We start from the raw sequence: 16,808 nt of genomic DNA on the forward strand, positions 1-16,808 counted from the left end.
AGGCTCAATTGTTTACATAGTTTATTTCTTCGATACGGTTGCTGCTCTTTAACAGATTAGCATTTATAAAGCTGAAAATAGAATGTTCCTATTCAAGCTGATACTGTATCAATTACATTCATTTCATTAACACGTTATACTTTTTACCGTGCATGAATATTTCACTTTATATTCAAACAACAATCAATATATAAATATGAATATGTAATGTAATTTTAAGGCAGTTTAATAACAATTTGAATCCTATAACACTGACATTGACAGCAGAACAATGTGTATGACGTTTCAATGAACTGATTACATGTTTCAAACACCTATGCAATAACATGTTAGATAATGACTGCTTTGAATTAAAAACAAAACATGTTAACAAAAGAATGTCAGTAAGTGAAGATGTTCCATTATGGATGCGATACACTATGACATGTATGATGATGACAGGTTCGAATTAAATACTAAACATGTCGGAGATACTCTATTTAGAAAATTAGCGCTTTATAGCTTATGACAACGTTCAATTTTAGTAGCTCACAACAACAATAAATATTAAAAGCTTCTAAAAACGAACTTTTTGGTAGCTCAAAACAACGTACACACTTTGTAGCTCGCAACAACGTATTCAGTTGGTATTCAGCAACCTATACATTTGCTATTCAACAATATCGGCTCACATTCGGCTCACAACATCGCCCAACTTTGTTAGCTCACAAGAACATACACAAATAAAAACCGGTTCATATTCTGTTAATACATTGTTTCATATTATTAAAGTGGAGGTTAGCTTTATGTAGGCGACAAGACAGATGCTAGTTTCCTTTTGTCTATGCATCGAGACATTTACCAGTCCCCTTGTGCCCATAAGCATCGAGCCAATTACCAGTTCCCCTGTGTCTATTAGCATCGAGACAATTACCAGTATCCTTGTGTCTATAAGCATCGAGCCAATTACAAGTTCCTCTTTGTCCATAAGCTTCGAGACAAATACCAGCTACATTGTGTCCTTAAGCATCGAAACATTTACCAGTTCCCCTGTGTCCATAAGCATCGAGCCAAAGACCAGTTCCCCATGTGTCTATTAGCATCGAGACAATTACCAGTTCCCGTGTGTCCATGATCATTGAAACAGATGCCGGCTCCCGTGTGTCAATGAGCATCGAGACAATTACCGGTTCCATTATGCCAATGAGCATCGAAACAATTACCGGTTCCATTATATCCATGAGCATAAAGACAATTACCAGTTACCGTGTGTCAATGAGCATCGAGACAATTATCAGTTCCGTTACGTCCATGAGCATAGAGACAATTACCAGTTACATTGTGTCAATGAGCATAAAGACAATTACCAGCTACCGTGTGTCAATGAGCATTGAAACAGATGCCGGTTCCCGTTTGTCAATGGGCATAGAGATAATTACCAGTTCCCTTAAGCCAATGAACAGCAATACAATTACCGGGTCTCTTATGTCCATAAGCATAGAGGCAATTACTAGTTCCCTTATGTCCTTTAGCATAGAGACACTTATCAGTTCCCGTGTGTTCATGAGCATCGAGACAATAACCGGTTCCTGTGTGTGAATGAGCATCGAGACAATTACCGGTTCCATTATATTCATGAGCATAAAGACAATTACCAGTTACAGTGTGTCAATGAGCATCGAGACAATTATCAGTTCCATTATGTCCATGAGCATAGAGACAATTACCAGTTCCATTGTGTTTATGACCATAAAGATTATTACCAGTTACCGTGTGTCAATAAGCATTGAAACAGATGCCGGTTCCCGTTTGTCAATGGGCATAGAGATAATTGCCAGTTCCCTTATACCAATGAACATCGATACAATTACCGGGTCCCTTATGTCCATAAGCATAGAAACAATTACTAGTACCCTTATGTCCTTGAGCATTGAGACAATTATCAGTTCCCGTGTGTTCATGAGCATAGAGACAATTACTGGTTCCCGTGTTTCAATGAGCATCGAGACAATTACCGGTTCCATTATGTCCATGAGCATAAAGACAATTACCAGTTACCGGGTGTCAATGAGCATCGAGACAATTATCAGTTCCTTTATGTCCATGAGCATACAGACAATTACCAGTTCCATTGTGTCAATGAGCATAAAGACAATTACCAGTTACCGTGTGTTAATGAGCATCGATACAATTACCAGTTACCTTATGCCAAAGAGCATAGAGACAATTACCAGTTCCCTTATGTTCATGATCATAGAGACAATTACCAGTTCCCGTGTGTCAGCGAGCAAATAGAGAACTACCAGTTTCCGTGTGTATCAGTCATTATCATAGAATTATAACTGAATATAACATAAGTTTTGTTTGACCTTTGATTACACAAATAAACACATACTATTTTTTGAAGACAAGGCATATGTGTATTTTTTCAACTGACCCTAAAACTGGAATTGTTCATGCTTCAGAACGTGTTTTTTATTGTTCAATCATCATTGGTACCGCTCAAAATTGTGTGTCATTTCACGAACGATTGTTGAGTAATTATACGTAAACAATAAATTAATTATTCAACATATTTAAAGGCCACTGAAATCCACCGCCTCAGAAGTAAGCGACCAACAGGTGTTTCTAGATGACGAATTTGTTGAACGAAATCGAACAAAGATTGATGTTGCCCAGAGGTAGATATGTGTTATTCAATACTTAAATGAACTAGTTTCATTTGATGTTCTCTTTATGCATTACCACCCTATTATTTACTCTGTGCCTGGCATGCTGTGCGATCAGCTCAAAATGCAGTGGTATACTGATACGAGACTGTATATCCAAATTAAATACACGTCGTCTTAGCAATATACGAGCACATCACTTTTGCTTTGACCCTAACCACAACGTTTCTCCTAGGGACATGATTCTGAATTAAATCATGTACATATGCACTAATATTGGTAAGCCATATATATATTGATATTTAAAAAAAAAAAAAACTGTTCTTACCTTTTCTATTTTTTTTTTATTTTTCCCCACTTGCATTAATTTTTCAAAACTTTTTAAACGTAATTCACTTAATTTTCTTATTTCATCAAGCAATATTACTTACTTCAATATTTTTTTATAAAACAGAAAGTAGTTCATCTTTTTTTATCTCAAATATTTTTTTTCCTTTATAAGCCTCAAAATTCTTTAAAAGTTTAAACATTTTCGACGTATTTGGGTACGGGGTTCTTAATCATCATTGTTTAAAGTTTCCGCGCTTAAATAAGACACAAGTACTATAATAATGTTAGAACGAAATGACACCCAAATTGTCGTTCTTTCGAATGACCTTTTTCCTGAGGTGAAAACACGAATAATGATTACATCTTTCATATTTTCGTCTTTCCTTCCGAGTATGGCTATATCAGAGAAAATATGTTGTTGTTTTTTTGATGATCATATATTTTTACCATACTAATAAAACATTTGTATAATACATTTGTTTTATTAATGTTAGCAACGATTCAAATATTACTGTGTTTTATAATTTATCAGCAGCAATTTTTACTCAAAATTTATACGATCAGGTAAGTCCTTATACTTTGTCAAGATAGTGTTATTTTCTTCTATCTTATTATCATAGCTTCAATTTCAGTAACAAATGGATGAACCTGAAATTCTTATTAATATCATATCTAATATTTGCACGTCCTTTGATAATATTAAATTTAAACACAAGGATTGATATAATTTTCACACGAGTTCATGACATAAAATACAATTTTAGAATAATTCGTTTGATTTTACTTATTGGTCCACAAAACCTGTGTTGGGGCAGCGTCTTGGATAAAAATGCAAATTCATTAGTACACAAAATTGCTAATTAAAAGATTATTTCAGTCGACTTAAGAAGATACAAAAAATGGCGAAGAAAAACGAAAAACTTGTAACGACGATAGACGAACAAAAGACAGTGATAAACAAATCCCGGTAAAGTGTATGAGTTAATATATTTATTTTAGTTTTGCTATAAGCAACTGATTAAGATAAGCCTCAACACATCATTAAACAATGCATATTATAAAACCCCTTTGAAAATCTTACAATTGTATGTATATCTGTAAAAGTTCTGTGCCGATGTAACTTAAAATAAGGGTCTGCAATGTTATTATTTGCCCGGCCTTTACTGAGTAATTATTAACTAATAGCTCGCGTTTGCTAAGCCATGATTAATTTAATTAAGGAATTCAATGTAAAAAAAATGTTTCATACTCTTAGCTCTTTTTATTTCAGTGACAAAGAAAAATCTCTGTCAATAAAAATTGAAAACCTAGAGAAAGAATGTTCCGGTTTGAGGTAAGCCTTTTTTACATATAAAATAACGGCAGCTACTATAAACAAACAGTTTCGTATAACCCAGAACGATTGTGTGACACGTCAACATCTTCATACCAATTGTGTTTTGCATAATTAAAACAGCTTCAAAGATAATAATTAAGTAATACAATATAGTATCAGATATTTTTCGCGGAAGATATTCTTAATATTACTTAAATTTGAGGCGAAAATAAATATATCAATAGTTTCTTTTTACAGAACATGCAACCATAAGAGAAGTAATGCCTTAAGACAGAAACAAAAGGAATTAGACAAAAAAAGAAAGGAGCTTCAAACACTGCAGAATACAATAAAGTACGGTTTACGTTAATATCATATAAAACATTAATAGCTTGGACTTCGAAAAAATATTTCACTTTCCTGAATAACGAGACCTGTACCATTCAAAATACATAAAGGCATTTTCATTTAAGGATTGATTCTTTTTTGTGTGCGTGCATGCAGTATGAACGCTCGGCCGGGATTTTGCAAATCCATGAATCGCACTAGCGATTTATGGTAAATTTGCATAATCTCAGCCGAGCGTTCAAACTGCACGAACGCACAAACAATAAGAATCAATACTTCTTTTTACATTCTCCCTTTTTATTTGTTAATTTTTCAACCTTTAAAGTTCCGATAACAAACTTTTAATTACAATAAAACAAACAAAACGCAAGAGCAGATGTAAATGGTAAGAGCACTTGTCGCGATTGGTTTAAAATCTTGGCGTTCTTTTTATTTTCATCATCATAAAAAGTAGAAATAATTTGCAGAAGAACATAAATAATTTAAGATTATTTTTAATAATTTGGTATGTACTGTAATACAAATGGTGGTAATACTGATTTCCTTTGTAATATTCTTGTTTTTATCACGAAAAAATATCGATATATTTTTACTCCTGTTTTACATATGCATGACCAATATGAGTGGGCATAAAAATGCTGTCACGATGATTTTATTACGTTTAGTTTAAAAGGTAAAAAAGGTGTCAAAATTCCTTATTTTAGATGTCTTTTAATGTTTTCGATCAAATTGTAGTTTAATATTGTGCAAATCATCTCAAATTGACACTTTAAGACCATTGTTTCAGTCATTTCATTAAATGTTGTTTTATAATAAGTTATGATATTTCAAGATATTCTTCTTTAATATGAGGGATACCATTATATCATTATTATAATGAAAAATGCATTTCGACATTTTAAGTGTAAACATTTTCAAAACTTGACACATTTACAGTTTCATTTTATCAGTTGTTGTGTACAAGTACCGTGCTATATTTATCAAAAATTAGATCGTAGTGATTCACCAGCGCCCAATCAGAGCGTTGCTTTCTTGCAAAACTCCGCCAACATAGGTCACGTAGGGTCGAGCGATTCATGCAAAATGAACACATGTTTTATCGTTCAGAAAAAAATCAAGTACGAATGTAAATATTTGATATTGAATCAAATTAAGTGATTTGATTGCACTAATGCAATTAATAAAAATTGATAATACTGGATCTTTGAAAATACGAGTATTTTGTTACATTTCCAATTAAAGACGAAGCTTGAGATTACGTGTTTTGTGTTTTTCAAGCGAATGCCTAGTATATATCAAGTTATTATTTCAGATTAAAAGATGAATGCTTGAGAAAGTATTATGACACACTGAGGTAAGAACTAGGGATACAACGATTAGGCAAACAACACCAAAACATTTTCTGATCCCTAAAACATATTAAGGACCAATTTTATGTCAAGTACTTGCACACTCGAAAGCAATAAGGGCTAAGACATCATACTAGAATGATTTATTAAACTTAATGCAAAGAGCATGGTACGTTAGTACACAGATTAGAATGAGCAATGGCACGAACCTTAAAACTGTGAAAAAATAAAACAAATATAATGTTTATTGTACACGAGAATGTCACTTTTAGCATATCTACTATGTGTATTACATATTGCAGCTAATTACGAAAATCGACTCAATTCCAAATCCTGCTAAGAAATCAACTATCTGAATATATTGTTAAACTGGTTTATTGTGCTCGGTGGCATTTTTGGACATGATTTCCCCGAATGCATAATGGCATCTAACTGTAAATTCTAGTGGCTGAAGTGTTATTTTTTATCTCGGCTCAACCCAATCATTTTATATTCTTAAATTCTCTGTATAACCAATACTTATAATTCGCTTACTTATAGTAGCCAAGTAATATGGTAATATTTAACATAGTTTATTTAGTATTGAAACAAACATGTATTTTTATAAGAATAAACTTCAAATACAACATGTATTTATCAATATTTTTCTAACTATTGTAGCATAAACAAGAGATTGGTATCGGACATGGAACAAGAAAAGTCGTTAGTATTATTTTCTTTAAATTTAAAAAAAAAACAACAACATGTCTTTACGGCACTCCTTTGGACACAAACCTGTTTAGTGTAAACAAGTATATACGGCACTCTTTTGAATCTGAAGCGTATATCAGTATAAGTGTGTAAACGTCTGTTGCATGGAGCTCCATGGTTCGGATTTGAATATTCGTAGGTCTTCGAATCTTTATAGCAACTGTATGGTCGATAAATTGATATATGTAAAAAAACTGCATAGGTAACACAATGTATACCAGCAAGCATTCTAAGACTAACTATCATACTGCCAAACCCGATAAGACATCACACGATATATACCACAATGTATACTAGCAAGCAGTCTAAGACTAAATATCATACTGCCAAACCCGATAAGACATCACACGCTATATACCACAATGTATACCAGCAATCAATCTAAGACTAACTATCATACTGCCAAACCCGATAAGACATCACACGCTATATACCACAATGTATACCAGCAATCAATCTAAGACTAACTATCATACTGCCAAACCCGGAAAATATCACACGCCATATGCCACATTGCATACCAGCAATCACTCAAAGATTTACTGTCATACTGCCAAACCCGGTAAGCCACCATATGCTTAATGTCATAATGTATACCAGCAATCAATCTAAAACTAACTATCATTCTGCCAAACCCGATAAGCCATCACACGCAATATACCACAATTTATACCAGCAAGCAGTCTAAGACTAAATATCATACTGCCAAATCCGATAAGCCATCACACGCTATATACCACAATGTATACCAGCAATCAATCTAAGATTAACTATCATACTGCCAAACCCGATAAGCCACCACACGCTATATATCACAATGTATACCAGCAATCAATCTAAGACTAACTATCATACTGCCAAACCCGATAAGACACCACACGCTATATACCACAATGTAAACCAGCAATCAATCTAAGACTAACTATCATACTGCCAAACCCGATAAGACACCACACACTATATACCACAATGTATACCAGCAATCAATCTAAGACTAACTATCATGCTTCTAAACCCGATAGGACACAACACGCTATATACCACAATGTATACCTGCAATCAATCTAAGACTAACTATCATACTGCCAAACCCGATAAGACATCACACGCTATATACCACAATGTATACCAGCAATCAATCTAAGACTAACTATCATACTGCCAAACCCGATAAGACATCACACGCTATATACCACAATGTATACCAGCAATCAATCTAAGACTAACTATCATACTGCCAAACCCGTTAAGCCACCACACGCTATATACCACAACGTCTACCAGCAATCAATCTAAGACTAACTATCATACTGCCAAACCCGATAAGACATCACACGCTATATACCACAATGTATACCAGCAAGCAGTCTAAGACTAACTATCATACTGCCAAACCCGGTAAGACATCACACGCTATATACCACAATGTATACCAACAAGCAGTCTAAGACTAACTAGCATACTGCCAAACCTGGTAAGCCAAAACAAGCTATATACCACAATGTATACCAGCAATCAATCTAAGACTAACTATCATACTGCCAATGCCGATAAGACATCACACGCTATATACCAAAATTTATACCAGCAATTAATCTAAGACTAACTATCATACTGCCAAACCCTGTGCGCCATCACACGCTATATACCACAATGTATACCAGCAATCAATCTAAGAATAACTGTCATACTGCCAAACCCTGTAAGCCATAACACGCTATATACCACAATTTATACCAGCAAGCAGTCTAAGACTAACTTTCATACTGCCAAACCCGGTTAGCCACCACACGCTATATACCACAATGTATACCAGCAATCAGTCTCAGACTAACTATCATACTGCCAAACCCGTAAAAACACCACACGCTATATACCACAATTTATACCAGCAAGAAGTCTAAGACTAACTATCGTACTGCCAAACCCGATAAGACACCACACACTTTATACCACAATGTATACCAGCAATCAATCTAAGACTAACTATCATACTGCCAAACCCGATAAAACATCATACGCTATATACCACATTGTCTACAAGCAAGTAATATAAGACTAACTATCATACTGCCAAACCCGATCAGACATCACACGCTATATACCACAATGTATACCAGGAAGCAGTCTAAGACTAACTTTCATACTGCCAAACCCGATAAGCCATCACACGCTATATACCACAATGTATACCAGCAAGCAGTCTAAGACTAACTATCATACTGCCAAATCCGGTAAGACACCACACGATATATACCACAATGTAAACCAGTAATCAATCTAAGACTAACTATCATACTGCCAAACCCGACAAGAAATCACACGCTATATACCACAATGTATACCAGCAATCAATCTAAGACTAACTATCATACTGCCAAACCCGATAAGCCATCACACGCAATATACCACAATTAATACCAGCAAGCAGTCTAAGACTAAATATCATACTGCCAAATCCGATAAGCCATCACACGCTATATACCACAATGTATACCAGCAATCAATCTAAGATTAACTATCATACTGCCAAACCCGATAAGACACCACACGCTATATACCACAATGTATACCAGCAATCAATCTAAGACTAACTATCATACTGCCAAACCCGATAAGACACCACACGCTATATACCACAATGTATACCAGCAATCAATCTAAGACTAACTATCATACTGCCAAACCCGATAAGACATCACACGCTATATACCACAATGTATACCAGCAATCAATCTAAGACTAACTATCATGCTGCCAAACCCGATAGGACACAACACGCTATATACCACAATGTATACCTGCAATCAATCTAAGACTAACTATCATACTGCCAAACCCGATAAGACATCAGACGCTATATACCACAATGTATACCAGCAATCAATCTAAGACTAACTATCATACTGCCAAACCCGATAAGACTCCACACGCTATATACCACAATGTATACCAGCAATCAATCTAAGACTAACTATCATACTACCAAACCCGATAAGACACCACACGCTATATACCACAATGTATACCAGCAATCAATCTAAGACTAACTATCATGCTGCCAAACCCGATAGGACACAACACGCTATATACCACAATGTATACCTGCAATCAATCTAAGACTAACTATCATACTGCCAAACCCGATAAGACATCACACGCTATATACCACAATGTATACCAGCAAGCAGTCTAAGACTAACTATCATACTGCCAAACCCGGTAAGCCATCACACGCTATATACCACAATGTATACCAACAAGCAGTCTAAGACTAACTAGCATACTGCCAAACCCGGTAAGCCAAAACAAGCTATATACCACAATGTATACCAGCAATCAATCTAAGAATAACTATCATACTGCCAATGCCGATAAGACATCACACGCTATATACCAAAATTTATACCAGCAATTAATCTAAGACTAACTATCATACTGCCAAACCCTGTGAGCCATCACAAGCTATATATCACAATGTATACAAGCAATCAATCTAAGACTAACTATCATACTGCCAAACCCGGTAAGCCATCACACGCTATATACCACAATTTATACCAGCAAGCAGTCTAAGACTAACTTTCATACTGCCAAACCCGGTTAGCCACCACACGCTATAAACCACAATGTATACCAGCAAGCAGTCTCAGACTAACTATCATACTGCCAAACCCGTAAAAACACCACACGCTATATACCACAATTTATACCAGCAAGAAGTCTAAGACTAACTATCGTACTGCCAAACCCGATAAGACACCACACACTTTATACCACAATGTATACCATCAATCAATCTAAGACTAACTATCATACTGCCAAACCCGATAAAACATCATACGCTATATACCACATTGTCTACAAGCAAGTTATATAAGACTAACTATCATACTGCCAAACCCGATCAGACATCACACGCTATATACCACAATGTATACCAGGAAGCAGTCTAAGACTAACTTTCATACTGCCAAACCCGATAAGCCATCACACGCTATATACCACAATGTATACCAGCAAGCAGTCTAAGACTAACTATCATACTGCCAAATCCGGTAAGACATCACACGATATATACCACAATGTAAACCAGTAATCAATCTAAGACTAACTATCATACTGCCAAACCCGACAAGAAATCACACGCTATATACCACAATGTATACCAGCAATCAATCTAAGACTAACTATCATACTGCCAAACCCGATAAGCCATCACACGCAATATACCACAATTAATACCAGCAAGCAGTCTAAGACTAAATATCATACTGCCAAATCCGATAAGCCATCACACGCTATATACCACAATGTATACCAGCAATCAATCTAAGATTAACTATCATACTGCCAAACCCGATAAGCCACCACACGCTATATATCACAATGTATACCAGCAATCAATCTAAGACTAACTATCATACTGCCAAACCCGATAAGACACCACACGCTATATACCACAATGTATACCAGCAATCAATCTAAGACTAACTATCATACTGCCAAACCCGATAAGACACCAAACGCTATATACCACAATGTATACCAGCAATCAATCTAAGACTAACTATCATGCTGCCAAACCCGATAGGACACAACACGCTATATACCACAATGTATACCAGCAATCAATCTAAGACTAACTATCATACTGCCAAACCCGATAAGACATCACACGCTATATACCACAATGTATACCAGCAATCAATCTAAGACTAACTATCATACTGCCAAACCCGATAAGACACCACACGCTATATACCACAATGTATACCAGCAATCAATCTAAGACTAACTATCATACTGCCAAACCCGATAAGACACCACACGATATATACCACAATGTATACCAGCAATCAATCTAAGACTAACTATCATGCTGCCAAACCCGATAGGACAAGACACGCTATATACCACAATGTATACCTGCAATCAATCTAAGACTAACTATCATACTGCCAAACCCGATAAGACATCACACGCTATAAACCATAATGTCTACCAGCAATCAATCTAAGACTTACTATCATACTGCCAAACCCGTTCAGCCACCACACGCTATATACCACAATGTATACCAGCAATCAATCTAAGACTAACTATCATACTGCCAAACCCTGTGAGCCATCACAAGCTATATACCACAATGTATACCAGCAATCAATCTAAGACTAACTATCATACTGCCAAACCCGGTAAGACATCACACGCTATATACCACAATTTATACCAGCAAGCAGTCTAAGACTAACTATCATACTGCCAAACCCGATAAGACACCACACACTTTATACCACAATGTATACCAGCAATCAATCTAAGACTAACTATCATACTGCCAAACCCGATAAAACATCATACGCTATATACCACATTGTCTACCAGCAAGCAATCTAAGACTAACTATCATACTGCCAAACCCGATCAGACATCACACGCTATATACCACAATGTATACCAGGAAGCAGTCTAAGACTAACTATCATACTGCCAAACCCGATAAGCCATCACACGCTATATACCACAATGTATACCAGCAAGCATTCTAAGACTAACTATCATACTGCCAAATCCAGTAAGACATCACACGATATATACCACAATGTAAACCAGCAATCAATCTAAGACTAACTATCATACTGCCAAACCCGACAAGAAATCACACGCTATATACCACAATGTATACCAGCAAGCATTCTAAGACTAACTATCATACTGCCAAACCCGATAAGACATCACACGATATATACCACAATGTATACTAGCAAGCAGTCTAAGACTAAATATCATACTGCCAAACCCGATAAGACATCACACGCTATATACCACAATGTATACCAGCAATCAATCTAAGACTAACTATCATACTGCCAAACCCGATAAGACATCACACGCTATATACCACAATGTATACCAGCAAGCAGTCTAAGACTAACTATCATACTGCCAAACCCGATAAGACACCACACGCTATATACCACAATGTATACCAGCAATCAATCTAAGACTAACTATCATACTACCAAACCCGATAAGACACCACACGATATATACCACAATGTATACCAGCAATCAATCTAAGACTAACTATCATGCTGCCAAACCCGATAGGACACAACACGCTATATACCACAATGTATACCTGCAATCAATCTAAGACTAACTATCATACTGCCAAACCCGATAAGACATCACACGCTATAAACCATAATGTCTACCAGCAATCAATCTAAGACTTACTATCATACTGCCAAACCCGTTAAGCCACCACACGCTATATACCACAATTTATACCAGCAATCAATCTAAGACTAACTATCATACTGCCAAACCCTGTGAGCCATCACAAGCTATATACCACAATGTATACCAGCAATCAATCTAAGACTAACTGTCATACTGCCAAACCCGGTAAGCCATCACACGCTATATACCACAATTTATACCAGCAAGCAGTCTAAGACTAACTATCATACTGCCAAACCCGATAAGACACCACACACTTTATACCACAATGTATACCAGCAATCAATCTAAGACTAACTATCATACTGCCAAACCCGATAAAACATCATACGCTATATACCACAATTTCTACCAGCAAGCAATCTAAGACTAACTATCATACTGCCAAACCCGATCAGACATCACACGCTATATACCACAATGTATACCAGGAAGCAGTCTAAGACTAACTATCATACTGCCAAACCCGATAAGCCATCACACGCTATATACCACAATGTATACCAGCAAGCGTTCTAAGACTAACTATCATACTGCCAAATCCAGTAAGACATCACACGATATATACCACAATGTAAACCAGCAATCAATCTAAGACTAACTATCATACTGCCAAACCCGACAAGAAATCACACGCTATATAGCACAATGTATACCAGCAAGCATTCTAAGACTAACTATCATACTGCCAAACCCGATAAGACATCACACGATATATACCACAATGTATACTAGCAAGCAGTCTAAGACTAAATATCATACTGCCAAACCCGATAAGACATCACACGCTATATACCACAATGTATACCAGCAATCAATCTAAGACTAACTATCATACTGCCAAACCCGATAAGACATCACAAGCTATATACCACAATGTATACCAGCAAGCAGTCTAAGACTAACTATCATACTGCCAATCCTGGTAAGACATCAAACGCTATATACCACAATGTATACCAGCATCCAATCAAAAACTATGTATCATACTGCCAAACACGGTAGGACATCACACGCTATATACCACAATGTATACCAGCAACCAATCAAATACTAAGTATCATACTGCCAAACCCGGTAAGACATCACACGCTATATACCACAATGTATACCAGCAATCAATCTAAGACTAACTTTCATACTGCCAAACCCGGTTAGCCACCACACGCTATATACCACAATGTATACCAGGAAGCAGTCTAAGACTAACTATCATACTGCCAAACCCGTTAAAAAACCACACGCTATATACCACAATTTATACCAGCAAGCAGTCTAAGACTAACTATCATACTGCCAAACCCGATAACACACCACACACTATATACCACAATGTATACCAGCAATCGATCTAATACTAACTATCATACTGCCAAACCCGGTAAGCCATCACACGCTATATACCACAATGTATACAAGCAAGCAATCTAAGACTAACTATCATGCTGCCAAACCCAATAAGCCATCACACGCTATATACCACAATGTATACCAGCAAGCAGTCTAAGACTAACTATCATACTGCCAAACCCGATAAGCCATCACACGCTATATACCACAATGTATACCAGCAATCAATCTAAGACTAACTATCATACTGCCAAACCCGATAAGACACCACACGCTATATACCACAATGTATACCAGCAATCAATCTAAGACTAACTATCATGCTGCCAAACCCGATAGGACACAACACGCTATATACCACAATGTATACCTGCAATCAATCTAAGACTAACTATCATACTGCCAAACCCGATAAGACATCAGACGCTATATACCACAATGTATACCAGCAATCAATCTAAGACTAACTATCATACTGCCAAACCCGATAAGACACCACACGCTATATACCACAATGTATACCAGCAATCAATCTAAGACTAACTATCATACTACCAAACCCGATAAGACACCACACGATATATACCACAATGTATACCAGCAATCAATCTAAGACTAACTATCATGCTGCCAAACCCGATAGGACAAGACACGCTATATACCACAATGTATACCTGCAATCAATCTAAGACTAACTATCATACTGCCAAACCCGATAAGACATCACACGCTATAAACCATAATGTCTACCAGCAATCAATCTAAGACTTACTATCATACTGCCAAACCCGTTCAGCCACCACACGCTATATACCACAATTTATACCAGCAATCAATCTAAGACTAACTATCATACTGCCAAACCCGATAAGACACCACACGCTATATACCACAATGTATACCAGCAAGCAGTCTAAGACTAACTATCATACTACCAAACCCGATAAGCCATCACAAGCAATATACCACAATTTATACCAACAAGCAGTCTAAGACTAAATATCATACTGCCAAACCCGATAAGCCATCACACGCTATATACCACAATGTATACCAGCAATCAATCTAAGATTAACTATCATACTGCCAAACCCGATAAGACATCACACGCTATATTCCACAATGTATACCAGCACTCAATCTAAGACTAACTATCATACTGCCAAACCCGATAAGCCATCACACGCTATATACCACTATGTATACCAGCAAGCAGTCTAAGACTAACTATCATACTGCCAAACCTTTTTAGACATCACACGCTATATACCACAATGTATACCAGCAATCAATCTAAGACTAACTATCATACTGCCAAACCCGGTAAGACATCACACGCTATATACCACAATGTATACCAGCAATCAATCTAAGACTTCTTTCATACTGCCAAACCCGATAAGACATCACACGCTATATACCACAATGTATACCAGCAAGCAATCTAAGACTAACTATCATACTGCCAAACCCGATAAGCCATCATACCCTATATACCACTATGTATACCAGCAAGCAGTCTAAGACTAACAGTCATACTGCCAAACCCGGTAAGCCATCACACGATATATATATATCACAATGTATACCAGCAATCAATCTAAGACTAACTATCATACTGCCAATGCCGATAAGACATCACACGCTATATACCAAAATGTATACCAACAATCAATCTAAAACTAACTTTCATACTGCCAAACCTGATAAGACACCACATGCTATATACCACAATGTATACCAGCAATCATTCTAAGACTAACTATCATACTGCCAACCCCGTTTAGCCCCCACACGCTATATAACACAATGTCTACCAGCAGTCAATCTAAGACTAACTATCATACTGCCAAACCCGATAAGACATCACACGCTATATACCACAATGTATACCAGCAAGCAGTCTAAGACTAACTTTCATACTATAAAACCCGATAAGACATCACACGCTATATACCACAATGTATACCAGCAAGCAGTCTAAGACTAACTATCATACTGCCAAACCCGATAAGCCATCACACGCTATATACCACAATGTATACCAGCAATCAATCTAAGACTAACTATCATACTGCCAAACCCGGTAAGACATCACACGATATATACCACAATGTAAACCAGCAATCAATCTAAGACTAACTATCATACTGCCAAACCCGATAAGAAATCACACGCTATATACCACAATGTATACCAGCAACCATTCTAAGACTAACTATCATACTGCCAAACCCGATAAGACATCACAAGCTATATACCACAATGTATACCTGCAAGAAATCTAAGACTAACTATCTTACTGCCAAACCCGATAAGACATCTCACGCTATATACCACAATGTATACCAGCAAGCAGTCTAAGACTAACTGTCTTACTGCCAAACCCGATACTAGCATACTGCCAAACCCGATAAGACACCACACACTTTATACCACAATGTATACCAGCAATCAATCTAAGACTAA

At 36.5% G+C, this 16,808-nt stretch overlaps 1 protein-coding gene across 1 annotated transcript in view; it reads left to right on the forward strand.

Annotated features, from left to right (window-relative positions):
- The first annotated feature begins 2,596 nt into the window (after positions 1 to 2,596).
- The window catches only part of LOC128219388 (M protein, serotype 2.1-like), a 42,626-nt gene continuing 28,414 nt past the window's right edge, over positions 2,597 to 16,808 (forward strand). Inside the window, exons 1-5 of the mRNA XM_052927197.1 lie at positions 2,597 to 2,660; positions 3,856 to 3,945; positions 4,249 to 4,311; positions 4,552 to 4,647; positions 5,954 to 5,995. Of these exons, the coding sequence (XP_052783157.1) occupies positions 3,878 to 3,945; positions 4,249 to 4,311; positions 4,552 to 4,647; positions 5,954 to 5,995 (269 nt within the window). The 5' untranslated portion in view covers positions 2,597 to 2,660; positions 3,856 to 3,877. The remainder of the gene's footprint in view (positions 2,661 to 3,855; positions 3,946 to 4,248; positions 4,312 to 4,551; positions 4,648 to 5,953; positions 5,996 to 16,808) is intronic.

This window comes from Mya arenaria, chromosome 15 (genome assembly GCF_026914265.1).
Source record: "Mya arenaria isolate MELC-2E11 chromosome 15, ASM2691426v1".
Classification (NCBI taxonomy): Eukaryota; Metazoa; Mollusca; class Bivalvia; order Myida; family Myidae; genus Mya; species Mya arenaria.